Source organism: Balaenoptera borealis (genome assembly GCF_965194805.1).
Source record: "Balaenoptera borealis genome assembly, chromosome: 14".
NCBI classification, from domain to species: domain Eukaryota; kingdom Metazoa; phylum Chordata; class Mammalia; order Artiodactyla; family Balaenopteridae; genus Balaenoptera; species Balaenoptera borealis.
In genome coordinates, this window is record NC_138875.1 from 286,660 (window position 1) to 308,660 (window position 22,001).

Below are 22,001 nucleotides of genomic sequence, written 5' to 3' on the forward strand. Positions count from 1 at the left end.
GCACCGCAGGCTGCTTGGCGGCTCCCCTGGCGCCCACCCACTCGACGCCAGGAGCCCCCTTGTTAGCGACAACGCCAGACACCGCCGTGGGCGCCGGGGCGGAAGGGGGAGCAGAAACCCGCCTTCTACGCTGCCAGTACACCGACTGGTCACTTCCCGCTGTCGTCACCTCCTCTCCCACGCGTCCCGTGGAGACCAGAAGGCCAGGCTGAGGCCGCACGCGAGGCGCGCTGCGGCTGGGCCGGGGCTCACCTCTTTGTCCATACTCTCTAAGTCCTCCTTGCACAGCGTGTATAGTGGCATGGTCTCCGACATGCTGGGCTGGCGTTTCCTTCCAGAAGGACCAGGCTGCTCTCCATCTTGATTAGCTGGCAAGTCTTCACCAAACGTCTGCTGGTGATGTGGCTGAACCGCTCTGAAAGGAATTTCACAGGCCCCACATGAGGAGAGTTGTCTGAAGTCACCTTTCCAGCCCTGAATCAGATTCCCGACTCTCGGGATAGGTAAACACACACACACACACACACACACACACACACACACACACACACACACACACACACACACACACACACACACGATATCCCAGCTGTGGAAACACACGCTGTCTCGTGGACGGTACCTACTCAGGCTTGATCTGGGTTTGTTTACGAAACCAAATCCCTGCTGGTCCAGCCAGGCTGCAGGCCGGTCAGGCTCGCCCTCCTTCGGGCTAAAAGTGCACACTTAGCTCCTCCCATCAATAAACCGCACAGTCCAGAGCATCCGCCTGGCGGGACTCATTTGAGAACAAAGGGCAAAGGTGAAAAGAGATGGTGAACACTCGCCCAGAAACCAGCAGGAGTGCTATTTACCCTCAAAGTAAGATCAAGCAGCCATAAGATTTCACGAAACAAACCATTTCTGTAACATGCAGGCTATAAAAGTAGAAATAATGTGATGGTGAATTTAAGAAACAGAGTGCCCTAGGTTGCAGTGAAAGTCCGTCCGTCCACAGAGGACAGGAACGTTCAGGGTCACGCGTGTGGTTTTATTAAACTATTAAATACCAACACTGCATGAGGAGCCAACCTTCTGTTCCCAAAACGCTTCTGTCCTGGAGCCGAACCCAGGCTGGCGTGACAGTGACTGTCCTCTGAGCTACCCTCTCCGTTCCACCTGGAACAGACCCCAGAGCGCCCCTGTCCCCCGCACACGCTCTCATCCCGTGTCAGGTCCCCAACAAGGGGCAGTGCCCGTGATGGCCTCAGAACTAAAGGGGCTTTGTGAAGCGGGCGCCTCCCTCTGGAGCTGGCCGTGGGCACCTCACGGCCACCAGGAAACTGAAGACGACGTAGTAAAACCTTGTTACTCTGAAGAAAAATGGTGGTAATAAGTCTGAATCACGAAACTGAAAGGAAGCAACTGTACTGGGCTAACCACATACTATCTGATGGTGGTTAAGATTTCTGATGCAGAAACACGAAGGACCATCTAGAAATCGCTGACCCCTGCTTCTTCCGAAGTCAGGCTCTGTCCCCAGCTTCTCGACGGCCTGCCCGCCTTGCCGCCTCCACGTATTCACACGGCGTAAGAGCTTCCTGCCCTGTCTTCTGACCTGGGCATCAGGCTGCACTTCAGCCCACACCCACTCCCTGTCACCCCACCAACCAGAGCTCCTCTTACGAATATGGAAAACGGCAGAAGTACCTTTTTACTAGCACAGCCTCCCTTCAGACCCAGAACGGGGAAGGTGAGAACACGTACACCCCCTACGGAAGGCTCATGCGCCCGGGGGCCGACTGGTCCTCAAGGCAGTGGGGTGTGGGCTCAGCCTGAGCTGCGCACAAGCTCCTGAAAAGGCAGGATGTTCTTCCACGTGGAAGATGCTGAAAATCGGCCACCACGTTGGGGGCTCCTGAGAACCCCCTGAGGGCATTCGCAAGATCCTCCCTCTTCTAGAGACACACCGGGCGAGGCCAGAACTCCCTCCGGTGTCCCCACCAGATGGCAGGTCACACCAGGCGGACCAGGAGGCAGGTGGGAACCCTGTCTTCCGCTAAGCCAGAGATTCGCAGAAATGCAGACGAGCTGCCCTTCTCATTACATTTCTTTTCGATTTGGAGAACAGTTTTTCTTCGTTAAAACAGTGTTAACGTGCAGTGGTTTGTTGCTCTTTTGAGATGAATGAAAAGCGAGTATTTTAAAGGCGTCTCGGTTTTGCTTTCTAACCTGGTGAACCCCAGTCGACGAAGCCCCCAGGACCGACGGCCGGAGGGCCAGCTCGCAGCCCCCCGCCACCTGCTCGCACGTCTCCCCCCGACGGGAACGGCGCCGCGAGACGCGATTGAGCAGATTCCCTGTGGCTTCTGAATCGGCTCCGCATGCACAGCCCGAGCCCCAGGCCCCGCGGTGGCTTCCCCGGTGCTTCCTGCTCCTCGTCCCGGGAACCGGCAACTGGACACACCCGCGGGCAGCCCGGCTCAGGAGCAGCCGCAGCCTCCAGGACCGGACCGGACCGGACCGGACCGCAGCCCCGCCTGCTGCCTCGCCCCATCCCACCGCGCGGGCGCGGGGCCGGGCCTCCTCCCGGCCAGCGGTCACGGAGCTGGCGGCGGAGTCGCTGGCAGAGCAGAGGCTTCTCGCTTGGAGGAAGCGCCTGACCGGTTTTCTTCCCGTGAGCCATGCTCCCGGCGTCAAGCGTGGGGACCCCGCCGGGCCCGAGGTCCCCGTTCCACGTTTTCTAGGCAGGTCCGTGAGGCGCTGCAGTGTCAGCGGAGCCCACCCGCCTGCCACAACCGGGAGGCGTCAGACTGTCGCGGACCCCGCACCCCCAAGGCTGGCCGGCAGTAAGTGACCCCCAGGCCGGCGTCAGCGGAGGCCGAGGGGGACCCTGGACTTCGGCCCCTGCCCGGCAGGGGTGACGAGGTGTCTTATAACTTCTGCTGTGGGAGCACAGCCTGCGAAAGCCAGCTGAACAGAAGGTTTCAGCAAGGTCCAGACTCTCAGAAAGAGACCTGTCTCCAGGTTTCAACTGAAAACCACCTGTCACACCAAGAGCCAGAAAGATCTCCAACTGACTGAAAAAAGACAATCAGGAGATGTCAACTGAGGTGACAGAAATGACAGAATTGTCTGACAAAGATTCCAAAGTATCCGCAATAAAAAGAAATGCTTCAATAAGCAATTATAAGCACACTTGAAATAAATGAAAGAAACAAAAAGCCTCAGGAAAGAAATAGAAGATAAAAAGAAGAACCAAATGGAAATTTTAGAAGTGAAAACAAACAAACACATGCATTGGGTGGGCTCAGTATCGCGACGGAGGGAACAGAGGGAAGGAAATCTGAATCTGAAGATGCCCTAGAAAGTACTCCATGCAAACGACAGGAAACAGACTGAAGAGGAAAAACGCACACAGCCTCAGGCCCACGTGATGACAGTGAGGGTCCACATTCCTGTCACTGGTGCCCCAGAAGGAGAGGAGAAACACGCAGAGCTGAAGAAGTGCTTGAAGAATAGTGGCCGGAAACAAATGCCCCAAATTTGGCCAAAAAGACGTGAAGCTTTCAGATTCAAGACTCTTAAGTGAATCCGGAACAGGATAAACGCCCACATCCGTATTAAGACACATCACCATCAAATTTGCAATTCAAGACAAGGAAAAAAAATTCTTGAAAGCAGTGAGAGAAATGCTACTCCAGTTACAAGGGAAATACGACTCAAGTAACAGGCCAAAGAAGAAAAACTGCGTGAGCTTGAGGTCAACACAGATAGGGCGATGAAGAAATTCAACACCCAGTCACGGTGAAACACAGCGAAGACAGGAATCCGACGAGGAGCAGCTACAGAAACTCGCAGCCGACACCACACGTGACGGGGAGAGGCTCAACGTTTTCACCCTCAGACTACGAAAAAGGCAAGAATGCCCACCAACCAACCACTGCAAGAGACAGAGGACCCCGGAACGGACCCACAGGAATATGGTCCCCTGAGCCCAACAAAGGTGCAGAACCAGCCCACGGAGGAAAGACGGCCTTGCCCACAAACGGCCCCACCCTCAAACCTCTCACGTTAGGCCAAAACTCACTCGAAACGGACCACGGACTTCAATACAATACGTGAAACTACCAGGATCCAGGCCAGGCAGGGCCCACGGACCTGACACCGAAGCTTAACTCACGGAAAGACCACCAGTCAGAGAACCTCCCCCAGACGAGAAACGTCTGCTCTGCCGACGACTCTGTTAAGAGGGTGGAAGGCACCCCCAGAGCACGAGAAGCTTCCAGAAGGCTCACAACGGACGAAGGACAAGGGCCCAAGACGCCCTAAGAGCCTCGAACGCACGGGCAGGCGACGGGACGACTCGCCGAGGCGACTGTACAGAGGCAAAGGGCCGTGAGGAAGGGTGAGCACGAGACCGCACGCCCACACCCTCGGGGCGGCCAAGTGGGGACGGGGGCACCGGATGCAGAGAGACAGTGTCCCCCACCCGCTGGTGGGGACGTAAAAGGTACCGCCACTGCAGAAAAAACTGGACGGCTTCTTGTACAACTAAGCACACTCACTGGACAACTCGGCAGTCCCGCGCCTGGGCACCGATTCAGGAGAAACAGAGACTTGGGAGAAACAGAGATGTACACAGACGTTTACAACAGCAGCGGCTGTTATCAGTAACATTCCAGAGCTGGACACACCCCAGATGGCCTCCGGCGGGTGAACGCCACAGAAGCCGCGGTACCTCTTACCACGAAACACCCCTCAGCAGCGGACACGGCCACGTCGGGGCAGAATCTCCAGGGAGCTGTGCTGAGTGGAGCTGCACACCGGTGACTCCACTTACTCCGTGTTCTCGGGATGACAGGAGTACAGGGACGGAGACAGACCAGCGATGGCCGGGTTAGGCTTGGGGGTGGGGCTGGGCGGGCTGGAGGTGGGCCGGGGGGCCCTGGTGGGGACGGATGCTGCGTCTGGACCAGCCCAGTGTCAGCGTCCCGGCTCGGGACTGGCTGCAGTTCTGTGAGATGACGCCACGGGGGGAAGCGGGTTAACGGTCCCTGGGATCTCTGTTATTTCTGACAACTGCCTGTGAGTCTACGATTGTCTCAAAATAAAACCTCTACTTTAAGAAAACAAAACATTCACAACTTACAGCACACAACAAACAATGGGTAAATGAAAAGGAATTGGGAATTTCAGAGGCTGTCCGTGCAGGGAGATACATTTGGGTGCCTGATGCCGGGAAGCGCGGGGCCACTCGCAGCCCGCTGTCTCCGTGAGGGGTGCTGCCCCCGCCCTGCACCTCTCACCCTCAGACACACCCCTGAGGTCGTCGCCTGCGGGAAGCCCAGCTTGGGCTCAGTGACCCCCCCGGAGCCACGCCTGTCGCACGGGCCCTAGCTCGGGGGGCTCTGAACTGAAGCTGCCTGGGGCGGACGGCGCCCAGCAACTGCTCTCAGCGCCAAGGTCCACACCCTGACAGCACTCCACGTGCGGAAATCCCGTGAGGGGGAGCTCCGCCCCTCGCTCCCCACGGCCCTCCGACTCCAAGCCCCCCGGTGGGCCGCGCCCTAGCCCAGAACCAGAAGAGCAAAGCAGCAACTAGAGAGACTGACAACTCCCAGATGAACACGAGGAACAAAGTGACGACTGACAGCTCCAGGCGCCCTGTCACAATAGGGCCTGTGGGGTGCCGGGCTCGGGACACGGCTGCGACGCCACCCGTGGGGGAGGGGCCCCTGCTCCTGCCCTCTGCACACGGGTGGGTGAGGGGCCCCCCCAGGAAGCAGGGCCAGCAAGGGCCGACCGGTCCAGCAGGGTGGCCGGCGCAGAGCCGGGGGCCCAGGGCTCAAGGGCGCGGCCGTGTGGAGGGATGGATGAGGCACAGACGTGTCTGGGTGCGGCAGCACCGCCCCCTTACAAAACCTACACGGCCAGCAGACTTCGTGAGTCACAGGAACGCTCTTTTGTGTACCGAGGCGGTCTGATAATTACCAAAAAAATTAATATTTTGGTGAAATTCACACCTGCAAGTTCAAAAAAGAACGAATTTCCTCAAAAGTCAAGTCACTAGAATAAACTACAGCCCGACGCGTGTGTTTTCCATAGAAAAGTTGGGCAGAGCTGGAACACTGTGATGTCACTTGAAACGGAATTACTGCTGTTCACGTACATTCTACACATCTGAGAACAAATGTGTGGTGACCTGTCGCCTGATTATTAGTGTCGTACGGTGAAAGATGCACTCTCCCCGCATCCTCGGGTCTGTGTTCAGACGGCACTTGACCACTTCTCATCGGAGAAATCCCAAGCCTGCTGCCACTGTCTTCCACCAAGGCTTAATAATCGGAAAACCATTTTTGTACCTAATTTTTAAACATTCCAAACAGTTTAAAACAATATGCACTTGTTCTTTACATATTAGAGAAATAAATCAATGTGTGATTTTGTTTTCAATGGTAAGAAAGCAGATTCTAAAACCAGGAGCGGCTCAGGTAAAGCTCAGGACAGTACTGACTTCGCGATGCTTGAAATTACGTAACTGTTACTGTAAAATTGCACTTCTGTGCCCTTTTAACGCACAGATCTTTCCTGTCGGTGTGCTTCTGACTCAAATTACAAATCTACAGACCATCCCCTGGAACAGAAACGCGACCACACAACCAGCAAGACCGCAGTGAAACGTGGTTCTCTGAAGAGGGGCCCAGGTTGCTGCTGATACGGCCCATCCTTCGTGTTCCCGCACCGCAAGGCTCAGGGACCACAACGTCGTCTTCCCCCAAGCGACGCCCGTCTAAGCTCATCTAGGCAGCGACCGTCGCCAGGCAGCCTCGGGAGGCTTGTCCACGCTGCTAAAGGCTGCAAGTTGACTGAGCCAGACGAAGAACTACCACCACAGCACCCCCTCCTGAAAACCGGAAATGCTCTCATCTCTGTGGCTGTGTCTTCACTCCTCTCACCCGCATTGGAAACCCCAGACTCTTCGCAGGCCCGTCCCCTCCCAGGTCCACCCCTACTGGGCAGGGGCACCTGCACGGGGGCATGGGCACCTCGCACCCACCCGCTGTTCTCGGGCCTCTGTGTCCGATCACGACAGTGGCCACACGGATGTGACCTGGGAAACGAAGCATCAGGGCGCACTTCCCAAAGGAGCTGCTTGTGGAGATGCCCGTCACCGCCCACCTCCCCCCACCGTTTACACACCCTCTCCTGCGAGCCAGAAGGGTGGGGCCCCAGCCCCCGCAAAGCACAGGGCTGGATGCTCGGAGGGGCCTCAAGACACCTTCCCATCAACTGCACCTCACCCAGCACCGCGTCCGAGCCCTCGGCGTTTCCGCTGCCTGCGGGTCCCGAGTCCAGTCGGGAGGCAGTCCGTGTGGGCGCCCTCGCGTCCAGCGCAGCCAGCCTTCTTGGGACACCTTCCCGAGCCCAGGCAGGGCCGGCGAAGCAGCCACCCCGGGCATCGCCCCGCCCTCGCCGCACGGGCAGCCGGGGCCCCGAACACACACGGGCTTTGTCTCGGCGCGAGTCTTCCCTGTGCTCCCCTCTGTCTGTGACGGCGGCCGCCAGCCTGGGCCCCTGGTCAGAGCAGTGGCTTCCCTGAACTTGGTGTCACCGCTTCCTCCCAGGATGCCACCAACAGCCATGCTTTCTGTTGCTTAAAATACAACCAGGCCTCCAAAGCCTGACGGACGGAGCCTCCGGACCCGGAGAAGGCGCGGCCGCTGCAGGAGGGCCACGGGCCGCCAGCCCCGCCTCGTCCTGGCGCCTGCCCTGCTCCCTGCGCCCGCACCCAGGGGACCCGGCCCCTCCCAGTTCCACCCACACGTGCACGGCCAGAGTTGTGCTCAATGCCTAGCTTCTCTTACTTAGGTGACCTTATTTTCCATTAATTTATTAGCCCTAACATACCTGTGACAGTCGAACAACAGCTTGCTTTCTTTTGCTATATAGAAACGTTAAAGTTTAAGAGGTAAAAACCAGCTACGTAGTTACACGTCACATAACAGTGTACGATTATAAAATCACTTAATAGTATGACATAACATCGATACAGCACTAATATTAGCACTAACTGACGTTATGTAACGTATACAGCGTCGTATAACAGATGCCTCAAACAGGCTTTCTCTGTCTGGTTTTAAGAAGGTGACGTGTTCTACTTTTCTCCATCAACTGGCCTGTGGACGCCGAGCTCCGGGATGTGAGTGCTTGTTCCCTGTGGGCTGGGGAACTTCCACGCTGACCTGCCCACCCACCCCTCCTCTCCTCTGGGGTCTCGCGGGGCCCCACGTCTCCTCTGTCCCATTCCTTCCTTTGTGCACCCAGTCTGCATATTTTCCATGGGCCGTCTTCCGTTTAATTTTAGGCTTCGCGTTTTTCAGTTCTAGAACAGCCATTAGATTATTTTCAAAGGATTTTCAAAGGCTGCAATCCTCTGTTGAGATTCTCCACCTTTTCGCCTGTTTTAACGCCTGTCCTTTCTTTCGCCTTATTGACATGGTAGTCACCGTCCTCTGAAGGCTCCTGGAATCCCAGGAGCCTGTACGGCCTGGGACTCGAGGGCCCCTGGGCTCCCCCTGTCTGCTCTCCCCTCCGAGATCTGTTCCGATGGCCTCAAACCCCCACCTCGTCTCAGAGCCGGGGAGGCACTGCCTCAGGCTCGGCTCTGTCCACCAGCCACACAGGACGGGGCCCTCGGGGACCAGCTGTGCCGGATGCTGGCTGATACCTTCACGTGGCCATGCAACACGTTCTGTGCGGACTTCTGGTTCCCTTCCGCAGGAGGGTTAATCCAATCCGAGCGGCGCCATGTCGCCAGGAGCAGAAACCCTCCGCTGGCGGGCGCTGATCTCAGGCCCGCGCTCACCCTGGGGTGGACTCCTGAGCCAGAGCCGGTCCTCAGCGGGCGCCGCCGGGAGCTGCTGCGCTGTGCCGTCCACAGCCCTCGAGCACGGGTGGGTGGGCTCCGGGCAGCACTGGACCACCACGTCTCAGTCTTCTGCTGGCTGAAGACGTGAGGAACGGCAGCCGGCACTGCCCCCCGGCCGGGCCACCACCTGCTCGGCCCCGCGTCTCCTCCTGTGAGCACCTGGACTGCAGCTCCCCCCGCCCCACTGCCCGTCCTGGCTCCGCAGGGCCCGGCGTCCCGAGCTCACTCACAGATCCCCGCCCGTCCCCCAACGGCTCCAGGACTGCGCGTCCCTCACGCCGTGATGTCGGCCTCCCTCTGAGCAGGTGCCTCACGCTCGAACTCGGGGTGTTTGGCGGCCTCTGATGTAACCTTGCTGGAAGTTCCCTTAAAATCTCCGCTAACCCTGACCCTGTCCTCAAGGCCCGGCCGTGTCTGCCTCGGGAGCCCCACGCTGGCTGCAGACCCTGGGCCCACGTCCTGCCTGGGCTGGGTCCCCCTCGGAGGTGCGTCCCGCACACTCGTCAGGCTTACTTACACATAGAGGGACCTCAGAAATGGGGGTGATCTCAACACTTTAAAGAACAGTTCAGCGTCAGGACAAACGCACGACAAACACACACCAGGTGGTGACAAGCGGGACATCCTTAACAACCACAGGCCTACACACGTGAGGAGTTCAAGGCGTGCATGACAGGACTAGGCTTAAAGAAACAAGCTACCTGTGAGATTCTTTTGGACAGTAAAATACAGAAGAGCTACAAAACAAAACTCAAACTGTTTGCAGGACGACACGCCTGAGTTGCTCTAAATACTGAAGCACTTCTGTGCTGATGGCGCACCCTCCGCAAGCGCGGGCCAAGTCCATCCGTGCTTCAGCATGACCTCTACTCAACCAGCAACCCGCTTAGCTGCTGCTCTGGAGACAGAGGACGCCCAAACATCGGCTCTACGTCAAGAAGGATCTGACAGTGAAACGGCAATTATAAACACTTGAGCCACAAACGTTCACTATAAAGAAAAAGTCCCAGCAACCCACGTATTCAAACAAGGATGAAGAACCAGCACAGCTCAGTAACAACCGTGGGACCCGGAGCCAGCCAGGCACCTCCTCCTGCATCCAAGTGGGGACGCTGCCTACCTTACAGCGAACATTTCCCAGAAGGGATGGTGACAAAGCTTCCAAAACCCAGTAAGGAAAAAGGGGTCAATTAAGGGTATAAAAAGCCAGTCCACTCAAGTGAGATCCAGGAGGCTAGTCAACATGTGCAGAGGCGACCCTCACGCCGCTCGGCAGCTGGAGACGCATCGGAGAGGGCGGCCGTGCGCCTTGAGACAGATCCAGGAGGAAGGAGAGGGCGGGGCCGGTCCTGCTGGGCGGGACACGAATCCCAACAAATCTTTGGCAAAGTAACAAATAACAGCCCCCATTTATTACAGTCAAGGACACCCACGACCTTTAACCTAGTAACCCTGCTTCTGGAAAGTAACTCCACGGGAGTATAAGCAGCACAGAGATCTCAATGCATCTTCTTAAGTAATTAAATATCACGTTGTCGGAAGAAAATCAAAGCTTCATCAGCGACGATGCTCTTAGAACAAAATAATCCACCCACCAATAGCCCAACTGAAACTGGCCTAAACCCCGGGCGTCTGTCCACATCTGGAGCCCAGCCGCAGGGTCAGCGGACACCCCGCTGGCCTCCAGGGGCCCCTCGTCCACATCCACTCTGCTGGCGTCAACCGGCTCGTGTCGGCCCCTGCGGAGTGTTGCCGAGGCCAGGGACAGGCCAGAGGGTAGGGAATCGGACTCTGGTGGAGCCATGCGGTCAGCGCAGGAGAAATCCACCGCCACATGTGGGCCGCTAACAGGAGAGGTGGCTCTCAGGATGTGCTCGGGGCTCCAGGAAGGAGGGGGCCCGGAAGCAAGACCACGTGCGTTCAGCACAAGCATTTCAAAGCAGTGGCCACTCTTCAAAAACAAAACAAAGCTTCAGGTCCCTCATTTACACCTCAGAGTGCTAAGGTGTTTACGGGGTGCTCTGTAAGGTCCCCAACTCAGCTGATCTCCAGTCAACATGCAGAAAGGAAACAGACACTTGTGGAGACACGTGTGGAAACCACTGGCCACGTTCCCTCAGGGCAGTGCCTTCCTCCCCGACCTGGGTCTCTATGTTCCTATTTACCAACTGCCACCGCCACCAGGGCCCTCAGTGTGACCTGTGACCCGAGGGCCGGGGCTACAGAGCAGAGCCGCTCCCGACTGGCCCTTCTGGGGGTGGCAGCGGGGACGGACCTGAAGGGCAAGGCAGGAGGGTCAGGTTCAGCCGCCTGAGGCCCCCCTTGGCACCGAGCAAAGGTGGAGCATGTGCAGGTCCAGGCTGAGCCACGGACTCGCCTGCCCCAGTCCCGGGACCCGAGACAGGACGGAAGAACGTGCAGGAAGGCCCGACGCGGGCATGCGTGAGGCCCGTGCCCCCAGCCTGACCCCACAGGCACCCCACTCCACTGCCTGCCGGCTAAGCCCTGCAAGGACACCTTTGCGTGCGGGGCACGTGTACCTGAAGGAGGAGAGCTCCGTGTGCACCGGCAGGGAGCCGGGGGGCCCGGGGCCCGCAGCGCCCTTTCGGATGAGCTTGCCCGTGCTGGCGTCGTAGATCCGAACTTCAGGGCCAGGCGGGGCCTTGGGATGCACAGGTGTTGGATGGAACAGGGTGGTCGGAAGCAGGCCCTGCCTGTCGGGAAAGGCGGCCGGGCCGTCCTCCCTGGGGGGCGAGAACGAGGGCGGTGAGGAGGGGCTGGGGCAGATTGGGACCCCCCGCGCCTCCCTCCCACCGGGACTGTGAATCCGCACATGAAGTCGTGGTTCTCCGTTAAGCCTGGGGCTCGACCTTGGCTGCGGACACAAGGCCCCTTGGAGAGCACGGGCTGCAGCACCGCTCTCTGTCTGACGCCGTTTTCGGCCTCATCTCTGAACACAGCACCCGCTCTGATGGAGCAGGTGTGCCGTCCCTGCCGCCTGGCTCTACCCACGGGCCCTCTGCACCCATCCCTCGTCCTGGCCACCCCCTCCCTCCACGCTGGACTCTGTAAAGACCCTGTGACTCGATGGGACCACGTCCCAGCTGTGGAAGGAACAGCCGCAAACTAGGATCCGCGGCTCCAAGCTGACTTGTGTCTTAGGAGAAGCACTTGCGCTTCTCCTCCAGGCGACGCTGGTCGGAGGCGCTCTGTGTGACAGTCTGCTCGGCGGGGGCGGCGGGGGCAGGCGGGCGTCTCCCGAGGGGAGCAGCGGCCGTGCGGGCTCCAGCGCGGACCCTCCCTCTGAGCCCGCGGCCCCCGCGGGGCCCACCTCTGGGACTTGGCCTGGTCACCGCGCAGCGGGAAGAGCCGCTCCTCCACCTTGTCCCAGCGCTCCAGGCAGCTCCACAGCCAGTCGGGGTTGACCACATGCAGCTGCCCGCAATCCTGGGCCTGGCGCACCTTCTCCGTGCCTGCGGGCACACGCACTCTGCTCGGAGCCGCCGTGGGCCACTGGTCTGTCGTCAGGGCTTGGGGCGGCGGGAACAGCAGGGGCCCTGGAGGGAACAGCCCTCAGAGCAGGGCCGGCCATGTGATGGCTCCTGAAGGGCCCCGTTTCTCTACGTCGGTACCCACTCCAGAGCCTCGAGCCCGGGGCCTCGGGAAGCAGTGACACCCGGGTGCCCCCGCAACGCGGACCGTGGTGGCAGCCGGTTCTGAGGGGGAGCCGGAGCCGGGAGCCCCGCCCAGAGGCGGGCGGGGTTGGGGGCGGGGGGGGAAGGGCGTGACTCACCGGCCCGCGCGGCTATCAGGTGGGTGGCCCGGTCGGGGTTGTCGGGGTCCAGCACCAGCTGGGTGAGGATCCTGGCCCCCAGGGCCGTGGCGTGGTAGTGCTCCCGTGTCTTCTCGATGGGGAAGTTCGTGGGGTGCAGCCCGCTGAAGATGATGGCGACGTCGGCCAGCACCCTGCTGCGCAGCTCGGGGACAATCTTCCGGATGTCGGGGGCCTCCTGGGTCTCCCCGCGCAGAAAGCGGTCGTACCTGGCATAGTAGGCGGAGTGCACGCGGGCGAGGATCTCCTCCAGGTGGACCAGGTGGTCGTCGGCGTCGGCGTCCTCCTCCTCCTCCTCCTCCTCCTCTGCGCTCTGGTCCAGGGACTCGCCCACCGTGATGCCCGACTGCTCGCTGTTCTGGGACTCCGTCTCGGCCTCCCTCCTGTCGGCACAGCCGCCGCCCAGCCCGCAGAGGCCGTCCCGCTCGCCCTCCCCCTGCACGGCCGCCTGGACGCCGGGCCCGGGCTCCACGCAGGGACTGGCGCCCGGGGGGCCGCCCTGTGCCGCAACGTCCCCAGCGTGGCGTGGGGGGGCCGGAGGCTTTCTCCGGGTCCTCTTCTCCCCACTCTCCCCATCAGAGGGTATGGGGGACGGCCGGCCCTCGGACTCGCTGCTGCTCCCGCTGTCACCGGGGACATCCGGGTCCGGGTCAGGGCCCACCGGACCCCGCACGGGCCTCTTCTCCGGCGGCGTCCGCCCGTGTTGCTGGGTGCCCGCCAGGGGCCCCCGGCCGTCAGCCGAGGGGGTGCGGGCGGCGGGCCGGGCGCCCCTCTCCTCCTCCTGCCCGGGACAGGGCCAGCCCCCCCGAGGGCCCGCGCCCCCGTTGAGCTCCCTCGTGGGCTTCCCGAGGCCGTTGCTCTGCTCGACCCCAGACACCTGCCTTCCTTCCTCGGGATCCTTGACGGACGGAGGCTGCTCCGTGGCATCGGCACCTTTAGGAGAAGCACTGACTGCACGTGTGCACAAGAGACAAGGTCACTGTTACCTAACGTGTAAGAGGGAACCCCCCGTGGAAGCACACTCCATCCACCCGCCCCCGGCTGCTGGCTGGAGCCACCTCTGGCCAGGGGGCGGCACCCTCGGCCGGGAAGGGCTGGAGGGTGAGCAGCTCGGGTTTGCGGGCCCCACCCGGTCACCTCGTTCCGGGCTCCACAGCGGTACGAGCCGCACCGCACACGCCTGGCCCCCAGGCTGCGGTCGGACCGGGCCCTGCTCGAGCTGTGCTGGGCCGCCTCGCCCCCGAGGGTGCCCTGGGGTCTCACTCCCCTGCCTACACCTCCAAGTTCTACTGTCGCGACTACGGCAATAACTCTATGCCTCAAAGTGGATTATTTGAAAGCTAAAGATCATCAGAAACACTTCAAACCAAAACTTTAAATTTTTTTCAGACTCTGGGTTCCAGCTCGCCTGGGAGGTTCCCCGCAGGCTCTGGGCTGGGGCCCGGCACCAACCACCCACGGGATGGAGTCTCACACACCAAACTCCCAGCGTCATGCTTGTCTTTCAAGGGAAGCCGGGATGAAAGGTAGCATTTAGATGCATTAAATTAAATAGTATTCTTTAATCTTTACTCAACGGGAAAAACGTTTAGGCTGGTACTATTAAAAGAAAAAAAAACCCAAACTGAAACCAAATAATACCACGTTTTTCAGCATAATATAAATAAACCCAACACAACTTCTATGACTACTGAAATATAAATAAATGACCAAAACCAAACTGAGTCCTGAATTCCCAGCAGCCACAGCGGAGACAGGACAGAGCCGACGCTACCTGACGGCCAGGAGGGGCCACCCACCTCTCCTCCTCGCCTGGGGCTCCCGGGACCCGGACGGGGCATTGATGTCGCCTATGCCCTGGAAGTACACGTATTTCTTCACAGTTATCAGGTTGGGGGCAAACTTCCACACGTCTTCTCGGTCATCGATAATGCAAACCATGGAGTCTCCACAAGGAAAAAGATTTCTAGAAGTAAAAATGCATCGGAACCACTAGCACCATTTACAAAAGGTCACCATCAATCGAACGTCAAGGTCGTCTTTTGTATGAAACCAGCAGAGAGAATGTTAATCAGAGCCAGATGCAAGCTGCACTGAGGGCTTCTGTTTAGCTCACGTTTAAAAAAATTTCCAGAGAAAGTTACACTAAGATAGTTACACTTTCCTCCAGTGTCTGACATGACACTCCTCAAGGCAGGAGTCATGACAAATTCTTCAAAGGGCCAGAGAGTGAAGGGTTTACTGTTTGGGGCCATGGAAAGCCCTCACCCAGGGGAAGGTGGCACGGCCCAATGGGCCTGGCCACATCCCAACACGGCTTTATTTACAAACACATGTAATCGGCCTGTGCCAGGTGAGAGCTATCAGTTACAGGCAGGAGGGCAAGGCCTTACTCAAATCTCGGATGGGGCACCTACATGATGCCAAGTCCAAAAAGTGACTGTTGTATTCCCCAAAGCTATGAGGATGTACGGGTGGAGGAAGAATGTTAACAAGGGTCCAAAAAGCCACCTGATGGACACAGGCCTGCTCTGTGGTCTTTTCACTTGATTTCTGCCCACAACACTTAGACTCAGACAGACAGGTGCAAGCATGCAAAATTCAGAAGGATGAGTGCTTCCTGCCTGTTTTCTAGGATTGAGAAACAAACCCAGGAGAAATGCGTGTCATTGTTCAGGTTTTCTAGCTGCTACTGAAGGCTACAACTAGGCAGAAAAAAATGTTCCTGTGTCCAAAACTGTCTTCGGTGAGTCCATTTTCCACAGGCAAAACACAAGCGTCGGCTACAGTGACTGACACCGCTACCGCCTTCAGCACATCTAACTCCAGACGAGGGAGGTGAAAACCACACCGACTCGAGGCCGGGGGACAGAGCCAAGTGCCGCCCCCGAGCTGCCGTGGAGACCCTCTCCTCTGACGCGCTCGTCCTCGGGCAGGGTTTCCTCCGGACAAGTCATCACACCCTCCCTCAGTTTCCTTCGTCCTCGTATCTGCTCATTCGGATGCCTAACCAGTAAACGTGAGAACTGTTTCTGAAACAGGTACTCTGATTCTCTTCTTGTATCCCATAGACGTGAACAGGTCTCAGTCTGTGTGGATACCCTAAACCTGAACCACGAAATGTTAGCTAAGGGTGGCCAACGCCAGCCAAAAGGCCACTGAGGCCACAGCTGTTACTGTCTAAGTCTTAGGAATCAACAGCCATGAAAAAAGTTATATCTGATATAGGATCATAATGGGGGGAGGCTACCTATCTGGGTAGAAATGGGGAAATTCCTTGTACAGAGTGAGCAGGAAATTCCCAAGAATGTAAATCAGCCCTTCAGTGAGGGGTGGGAGGGAGCCCTGGTGTAAGAGCACAGAGACCGGGATGGGGAGGGGCACACGGGGGTGGAAGGACGTGGAAACGGGCCGAGCGCCAGTGCAGAGTACCACGACTTAGGGTTTGATAACTGACTGTACGCTGCACAGCACGCAAGGTCTTCAGGAAACAGAAACCCGAGGTGCCAACACCCCCTAAAACTCCCGACTAGGCCAAACAGCCCCCTGGCCCTCTGGGGAGGCTCTGGGGGCTCGGCCGCCCAGACTCTCTCTCCACGCATCCCCCAGGCCCTGGTCTCGCTCCTCCCCCGACACCCATGTCGCCCTGGGCTCTGGCCCGAGTGCCCCAGGAGCCACCATTGCCTGGACATTCAAGGAGAGCAGGGAAGGGAGGGGTCCGGTTAGAAGACAGCGGGCTTGCTATGTGCCGGAAAGTGGACGCTGGTAACCGGGAGAATAAATACAGAACGATTGGTCTGAGGCTCAAAATGCAGGCTTTACAGTGGAAACTGGACGGTGACCTCAGCGGTGCGCACAGCCAGGTACATACCTAAGGTTCCCCGTTTTGGAAAACGGGTCAATACATTCGTCCCTCGATAATATTCGATGAGAAAAAAGCTTCTTCTCAGGATCTAAGAAGCCTTTGAAAAGAAAACAGGACAAGGTCACGTGTCTGAGATGCACTGACGTCCCTTCCTGCATGCGGTGATGTGCAGACACAGAGCATCGGCGTCAAGCACTTTCCTCTTTCAGGTGAGACCGTCACCCTCTTACAGTTCCTTTCCTCTAAGGGCTTTGGTCCAGGAAACGCTGACTGAATCTCCCATCACCTGGAATCTTGCTAGGACAGCAGACGGGATGAACAAAGTTCAGTGTTACCCCGGAAGCTCAGAGCCGCGGGTAATTAACACGTGAAGGCACCACGTCCGCCCACCTCGCAGGGGACTCGGGGCGGCATCAGGGAGGAGCCCATCGCCGAGAGAAGGGGCCCCAAACAGGAGTTCAAATGTTGGTTTGGCTTTGTCATCTCCCTGAGCCTTCGTGTTCGTAAAGCAAAGGGGAGGGCAGGGTGTTTGGGCAGCACTCTTACACTCACACCGTGACAGGAGAACCCGTCTTTCCTCAAGCCTTTCTTTCCACAGACAAGGAGGCACCTTCATGACCTCACGTGCGTCCTCTCCCACACGGCCTGCCCAGAGCGGTCTCCCTCTGTGACAGGGCCCTTGACACTGCAGATCTGACACCCACGCCTTACTGTTCCCTACTACCGACGGGGACGGAGGCGTCACGTAGGTCGCTAGGCCTGCAGCCCGCGGTCCTCCTGCGAGCGGAGCCGTGTGCCCCTCCTGAGGGCCCCTGTGAAGTGAGGCGGCAGCTGCCCGGAGCTTAGGGCCTCGAGGTGCCCGAGTCGTCAGTGTTTGACCAGCAGACAGCGCTCATCTCGCGAGAGAAACGCACGCTACCGTCTTACTATGTGAAGACTTGTAGGAACGCTGAAGCCTCTCAGCCGCTAAATCTAAAACACTATCAGAGCCTCTGCAATAAATGAAAAGCGTGCGAAGTGCTTAACGTTTCTGCCCCAACGAAAGCGTGTCTATCCTCCTTACACCGAAAGTACACATTCTGTGAAAACAGTAAAGTTGACGGAAAGAGGAAGTCACGGAAGCCATCACTGTTAAAACCACAGTCAGGCCTCCGCACGTCTGGCCTCTGCTTGTCATCTGCGAATGAGCAGACTGACACGGCCGATCAGCCGACTCCTTCCAGCCAAAAGCGCTGTGGCCACGAAGCTCAAATCCACGTGCCCCCGGAGGCCTCGCAGCTCCCACAGCTATGTGGGGCACCAGCCCTGGGGGCCACGTGCTTCCTCCTGGGCCCTCTCTGCAGGTGAACCGTGGTCGCTCTCAACGCCCTCACCGGGGTGGCCGAACCACCTCGGGTCCCCCGGTCGAGGTGCTGCTCGGAGGGTCTCTGCACCCACCGTCGCTGGGATACTGCCTGCGGTTTCCTCGTGATGGCCTCGTCTGGACTTGCTGCAACTTGGGATTCTACGGCACACGGCGCAGCCTGAGATGGGGCTGGGGCGAGCCCTGCTCTCAGGAACCTCAGGAAGCGGCGACGGCCACAGGCCCTGGGGGCGGGCAGGGTGGCAGGCAGAGCAGGATGCCCCCCGGGACCTTCGCTGGTGCTCTCTGTGCCTCACTAACTGACACCTAGCGAGGCCAGGTTCCAGAGGTGACGGCCGCAAGGAGAAGCCTGAGGCCGCACCTGAAGACGTCACTTGCTATTTCCACGTGGGGTGTGGCTTACTCAGCGGTGTGAGAACTCTGCAAAGGAGATGTGCCAGTCTCCAAACCACGCTCCCGGGGAGCCGCAGAGCCGCCATACGCTGAAGGTGAACACGCTGAGCGTTAGTTACAAGATGGATTAACTAATACGCTGCCTCCGTGTTTGTGACTAACATTTCCTACAAAGGCACCAAATGTTAAAGGGGGATTTAAAATGTATTTCCCCATTGACAAAACCAAGACCCATTTGCGAGGCGCCTGCATTTAAAAGTACTTAGTTTAACGTCCCTATAACTAATCCTAAGGAGCTGTGACATACTGCAGGTGCCAGTGTCCGCTGATGGGCCTCAGTGGGCTGGAGCCCAAATGTGCCTACGCAGGGGAAGCTGGTGCCCTTCACCCCGTCCCCAGCCAGAGCTGGGGGCCAGGGGGCTCCCGTGTCCATGCACGAGAGAAGCCAGCACAGGACCGCAAGCCCGAACTAGGACAGCGGGTTAATGCATCATCACGCTGCTCCCTTCCAAGTAACAGAGACTGTTCTGTCTGCGATGAGAGTGCTAACTGCAGACAAACACAAGCAACACGGCTCCAGAGCTATTTCCAAACGGACTAACACTTTTTAAAAGAACCCTCGTAGAGAGAGTTTCTACTTTTCGACGTATGTGTGGTCCTGACCAACTGCCGAAGTGGCCCGTGGCGTGCAGCTGACCGGAGTGATGGCAGCCTGCCCTCTGGACTGGAGCGCGTCTGGTCACGGCCCGTGGGCCCAGCAGAGCAGGGAGGTTCTCGGCCGTCTGCAGCCTGTGGACTTAACTGGGCCCCCACCTGCCAGCTGGGAGACTGAAACTGAGTTTGGGAGACCTTCCTGATCTTTCCCCTTCATCTTCAAGAAACGTCGAGAAAAAGAGAGAAGCCAAATGTAAAGTGTCCAGCGCGGGAACTGAACCCCGCGGTCGCTCACCCGCGATCGTGTGCGCGTACAGCCGGCTGCCGAACGTGAAGACGTGAAGCTCGTACAGCTTGGCGATCTTCTCCAGGAACCCCTTGCAGTGCGGGCGCAGACGGGTGTGCAGCATCGGCTCCCCCCGGCCCAGCTGGAAGTGGAATATGCCCTGCAGAGAACACGCCCGGTCATAGGGCGGGAGCGGTGGTCAGGGGGCGGAAGCCGCGGGTCAGGGGGCGGGAGCGGCGGTCAGGGGGCGGGAGCGGCGGTCAGGGGGCGGGAGCCGGGGGTCAGGGGGCGGGAGCCGCCGTGGTGAAGGCTTGGCCCTGCGGCTGACACGTGACACGTGACAGCTGCACGGGTCACCACGCCCACCCCACAGAAGTGCTCGCCTTTCTCGCGCTCTATGGGGGAGGGGGGCTCCACCTTCCCTGCTGCAGTAACCACGTATGGTAAGCACCCAGGACAAGCACGGAGCTACCCAGAGCGACCAGGTAACTACCTACCTGGGATAACATCCTGTGATGACTACGGTACCTCGGCTATCCGAGGGCTTCACTACAAGTCTATCAGGACACCGGTGGACGCTTACACACCCTGACCGTCTTGCCAACACTGTTCCTCTGATCACGGACAAAGTGAGCACCCCTAAGAGAGTCACCGCACACAGCGGCAAGCAGCAGAGCCGCTGCGGACCGCTTAGAACCCATCTCCAGGGGCCTACTGACAGTGTCTCCCAGAGCTAGCTATGAACACATACCAAGGGTCCCACATCACTCAGTCTAACTCACGGACGGTTTAAGATGCAACTTTACTACCTTACAAATGAAACACAGAAGCTGAAACAGCATTCGCAGACATCTTTAGGAGACAGATGAAATCAGTAACCCCAACCTGCTTATACGTGATTAACATGCACGCACGTCTACTCTCCTTAGGGAGTTAAACTTTGATCCTTTTAATCCTCTTTATCATTCATTTTCTCAGCAGTAATAAACTAAGAAGGAAGGAAATGACCTGAGGCCTCGTTAATTTTTCCGCTGGCTCTAAACTCGTCAACCCCTTGTGATGGGCTATTCTGGTAAAGGGCCTGAGAGTGAGAAATACTGTAAAACACCTTCCACCACACTCCACAGCTAAAACGTCCAGAGGCTGCAAGAGAAACACCCTTAAAATCCCAAGTCAGGATCTCCGAGGTTAAGGATTCAACGTGCCTCTCGGGCTGTCGCCAGCAGGTGTCCTGTGGGTCCGGAGCTGGGGGCGGGGCGGGGGTTGCCATGCGTCCCGGATGCCGTCTGGGGGTCCAGAGGGGCCTGACCAGGGGGCAGGTGCGGGCGGAGGCACAGGGAATCCCCCAGCAGCAGTTGAGCGCCGTCCACACGGCCCCAAGGACACCCTCCTGCCACATAGGCCGAGAACGGGAGTGGCGTAACCAAGCAAACTCTTACGAAAGGAATGAAAAGGCCTGGCTTCGCAGGCGGATCGAGCCCCGAGTGGCTGCGGTGCTCGCGGCTGCGGTGCTCGCGGCTGCGGTGCTCGCGGCTGCGGTGCTCGCGGCTGTGGTGCTTGCCGGCTGCGGTGCTCGCGGCTGTGGTGCTCGCCGCAGCCATGCCCTCAAGCTCTGCCCCGCCCAGCCTGAGTGCAGCGGTCGCGATGCAGGAAATCCCCGAGACCCCTGCCAACCGCGGATGTCACACAGAGAGCATCTTACAGAAGAGCCCACGACATCAAAAGACTAACGTAGCTGAGAAACACACGCGTTCTGTGGGTGAGGGACTCAAGGCCAGCGCTCACCAGCTGGTCGCCGTCCTCCGCACCGCGGCCGAGAGCTTCAGGGGCAGAGCGACCGCGTTCTGTGGGTGAGGGACTCAAGGCCAGCGCTCACCAGCTGGTCGCCGTCCTCCGCACCGCGGCCGAGAGCTTCAGGGGCAGAGCGACCCGCGCCTGCTCACTCACTGAGCCAAGACCCCGCGCTCCTTCAGACGAAGCTGGTAACAAAGCTGCACCGGCCCGCGCCCGCCGCTGAGTGAGCCGCCCCCCGCCCCCCGGAGGAGCTCACCTTGTTGGACATCTGCTGGCAGAGCTGCTCCGTTGTGTGGATCAAGGTCTGGTCCAAGTCCACCATGAGCACTAGTTTTCTGTTGCGATGCAGTCGCTGCTGGTCTTCCCTTCCCAGCTGTTCAGCTTGCTAGTGAAAAAGGAAAACGAGAGATGGCAAAGGAAGTACATGTGGATCCAAAGTAAAACTCAGTCTTATCAGAAAACAGAAAAGGAAGCTGAGGGTGGTCTTCGCCGCCCTCACGCCTTGCCCGCCTCGCTCACAAGCCTCGCGGCCTGGGGGCTGCGCCCCAGTGCCCAGAGCCAGACCTGTGCGGTCCGACCCTCTTCAAGCCGCTCCGACTTGTGAGTGCTTTTAATTAAATAGGTGGACCAGTGAACGGGGGCTGAGAAGAAAGTGGCTGTGTCTGTACAGACTCAGCTGAAGGCTCTGGAGCAGCAGGACAAGCGATCAGGGCAAGCGATCAGGGCAAGCGATCGGCAGAACTGAGACAAGCAGTGAGCCGAGCGCGGGGCGGAGGGGCGGCCGAGGCGCTCCTGACTAGTTACCGAGGAATTCCACTGTCTGTTCCTAAAACGGTTTATGCAGAAAGGGCGAGAGTTATTCCTTTACAGCAGAAACAACGGGGGGGGGGGGGGATGCTTTCT

At 58.7% G+C, this 22,001-nt stretch overlaps 1 protein-coding gene across 7 annotated transcripts in view; it reads right to left on the bottom strand.

The window, feature by feature from the left end:
• CTDP1 (CTD phosphatase subunit 1) overlaps positions 1-22,001 on the bottom strand; it is a 46,250-nt gene that overhangs the window by 16,745 nt on the left and 7,504 nt on the right. For 4 of the 7 annotated variants that reach the window (XM_082355632.1, XM_082355630.1, XM_082355636.1 and 1 more), the window contains exons 4-11: positions 21,355-21,483; positions 19,314-19,464; positions 16,615-16,705; positions 14,543-14,709; positions 12,705-13,694; positions 12,243-12,468; positions 11,452-11,655; positions 253-415 (exon numbers count right to left, since the gene is read on the bottom strand). In XM_082355632.1, coding sequence (XP_082211758.1) covers positions 253-415; positions 11,452-11,655; positions 12,243-12,468; positions 12,705-13,694; positions 14,543-14,709; positions 16,615-16,705; positions 19,314-19,464; positions 21,355-21,483 — 2,121 coding nt within the window. The remainder of the gene's footprint in view (positions 1-252; positions 416-11,451; positions 11,656-12,242; positions 12,469-12,704; positions 13,695-14,542; positions 14,710-16,614; positions 16,706-19,313; positions 19,465-21,354; positions 21,484-22,001) is intronic. The other 3 variants (XM_082355634.1, XM_082355631.1, XM_082355633.1) reach the window with 3 other exon arrangements.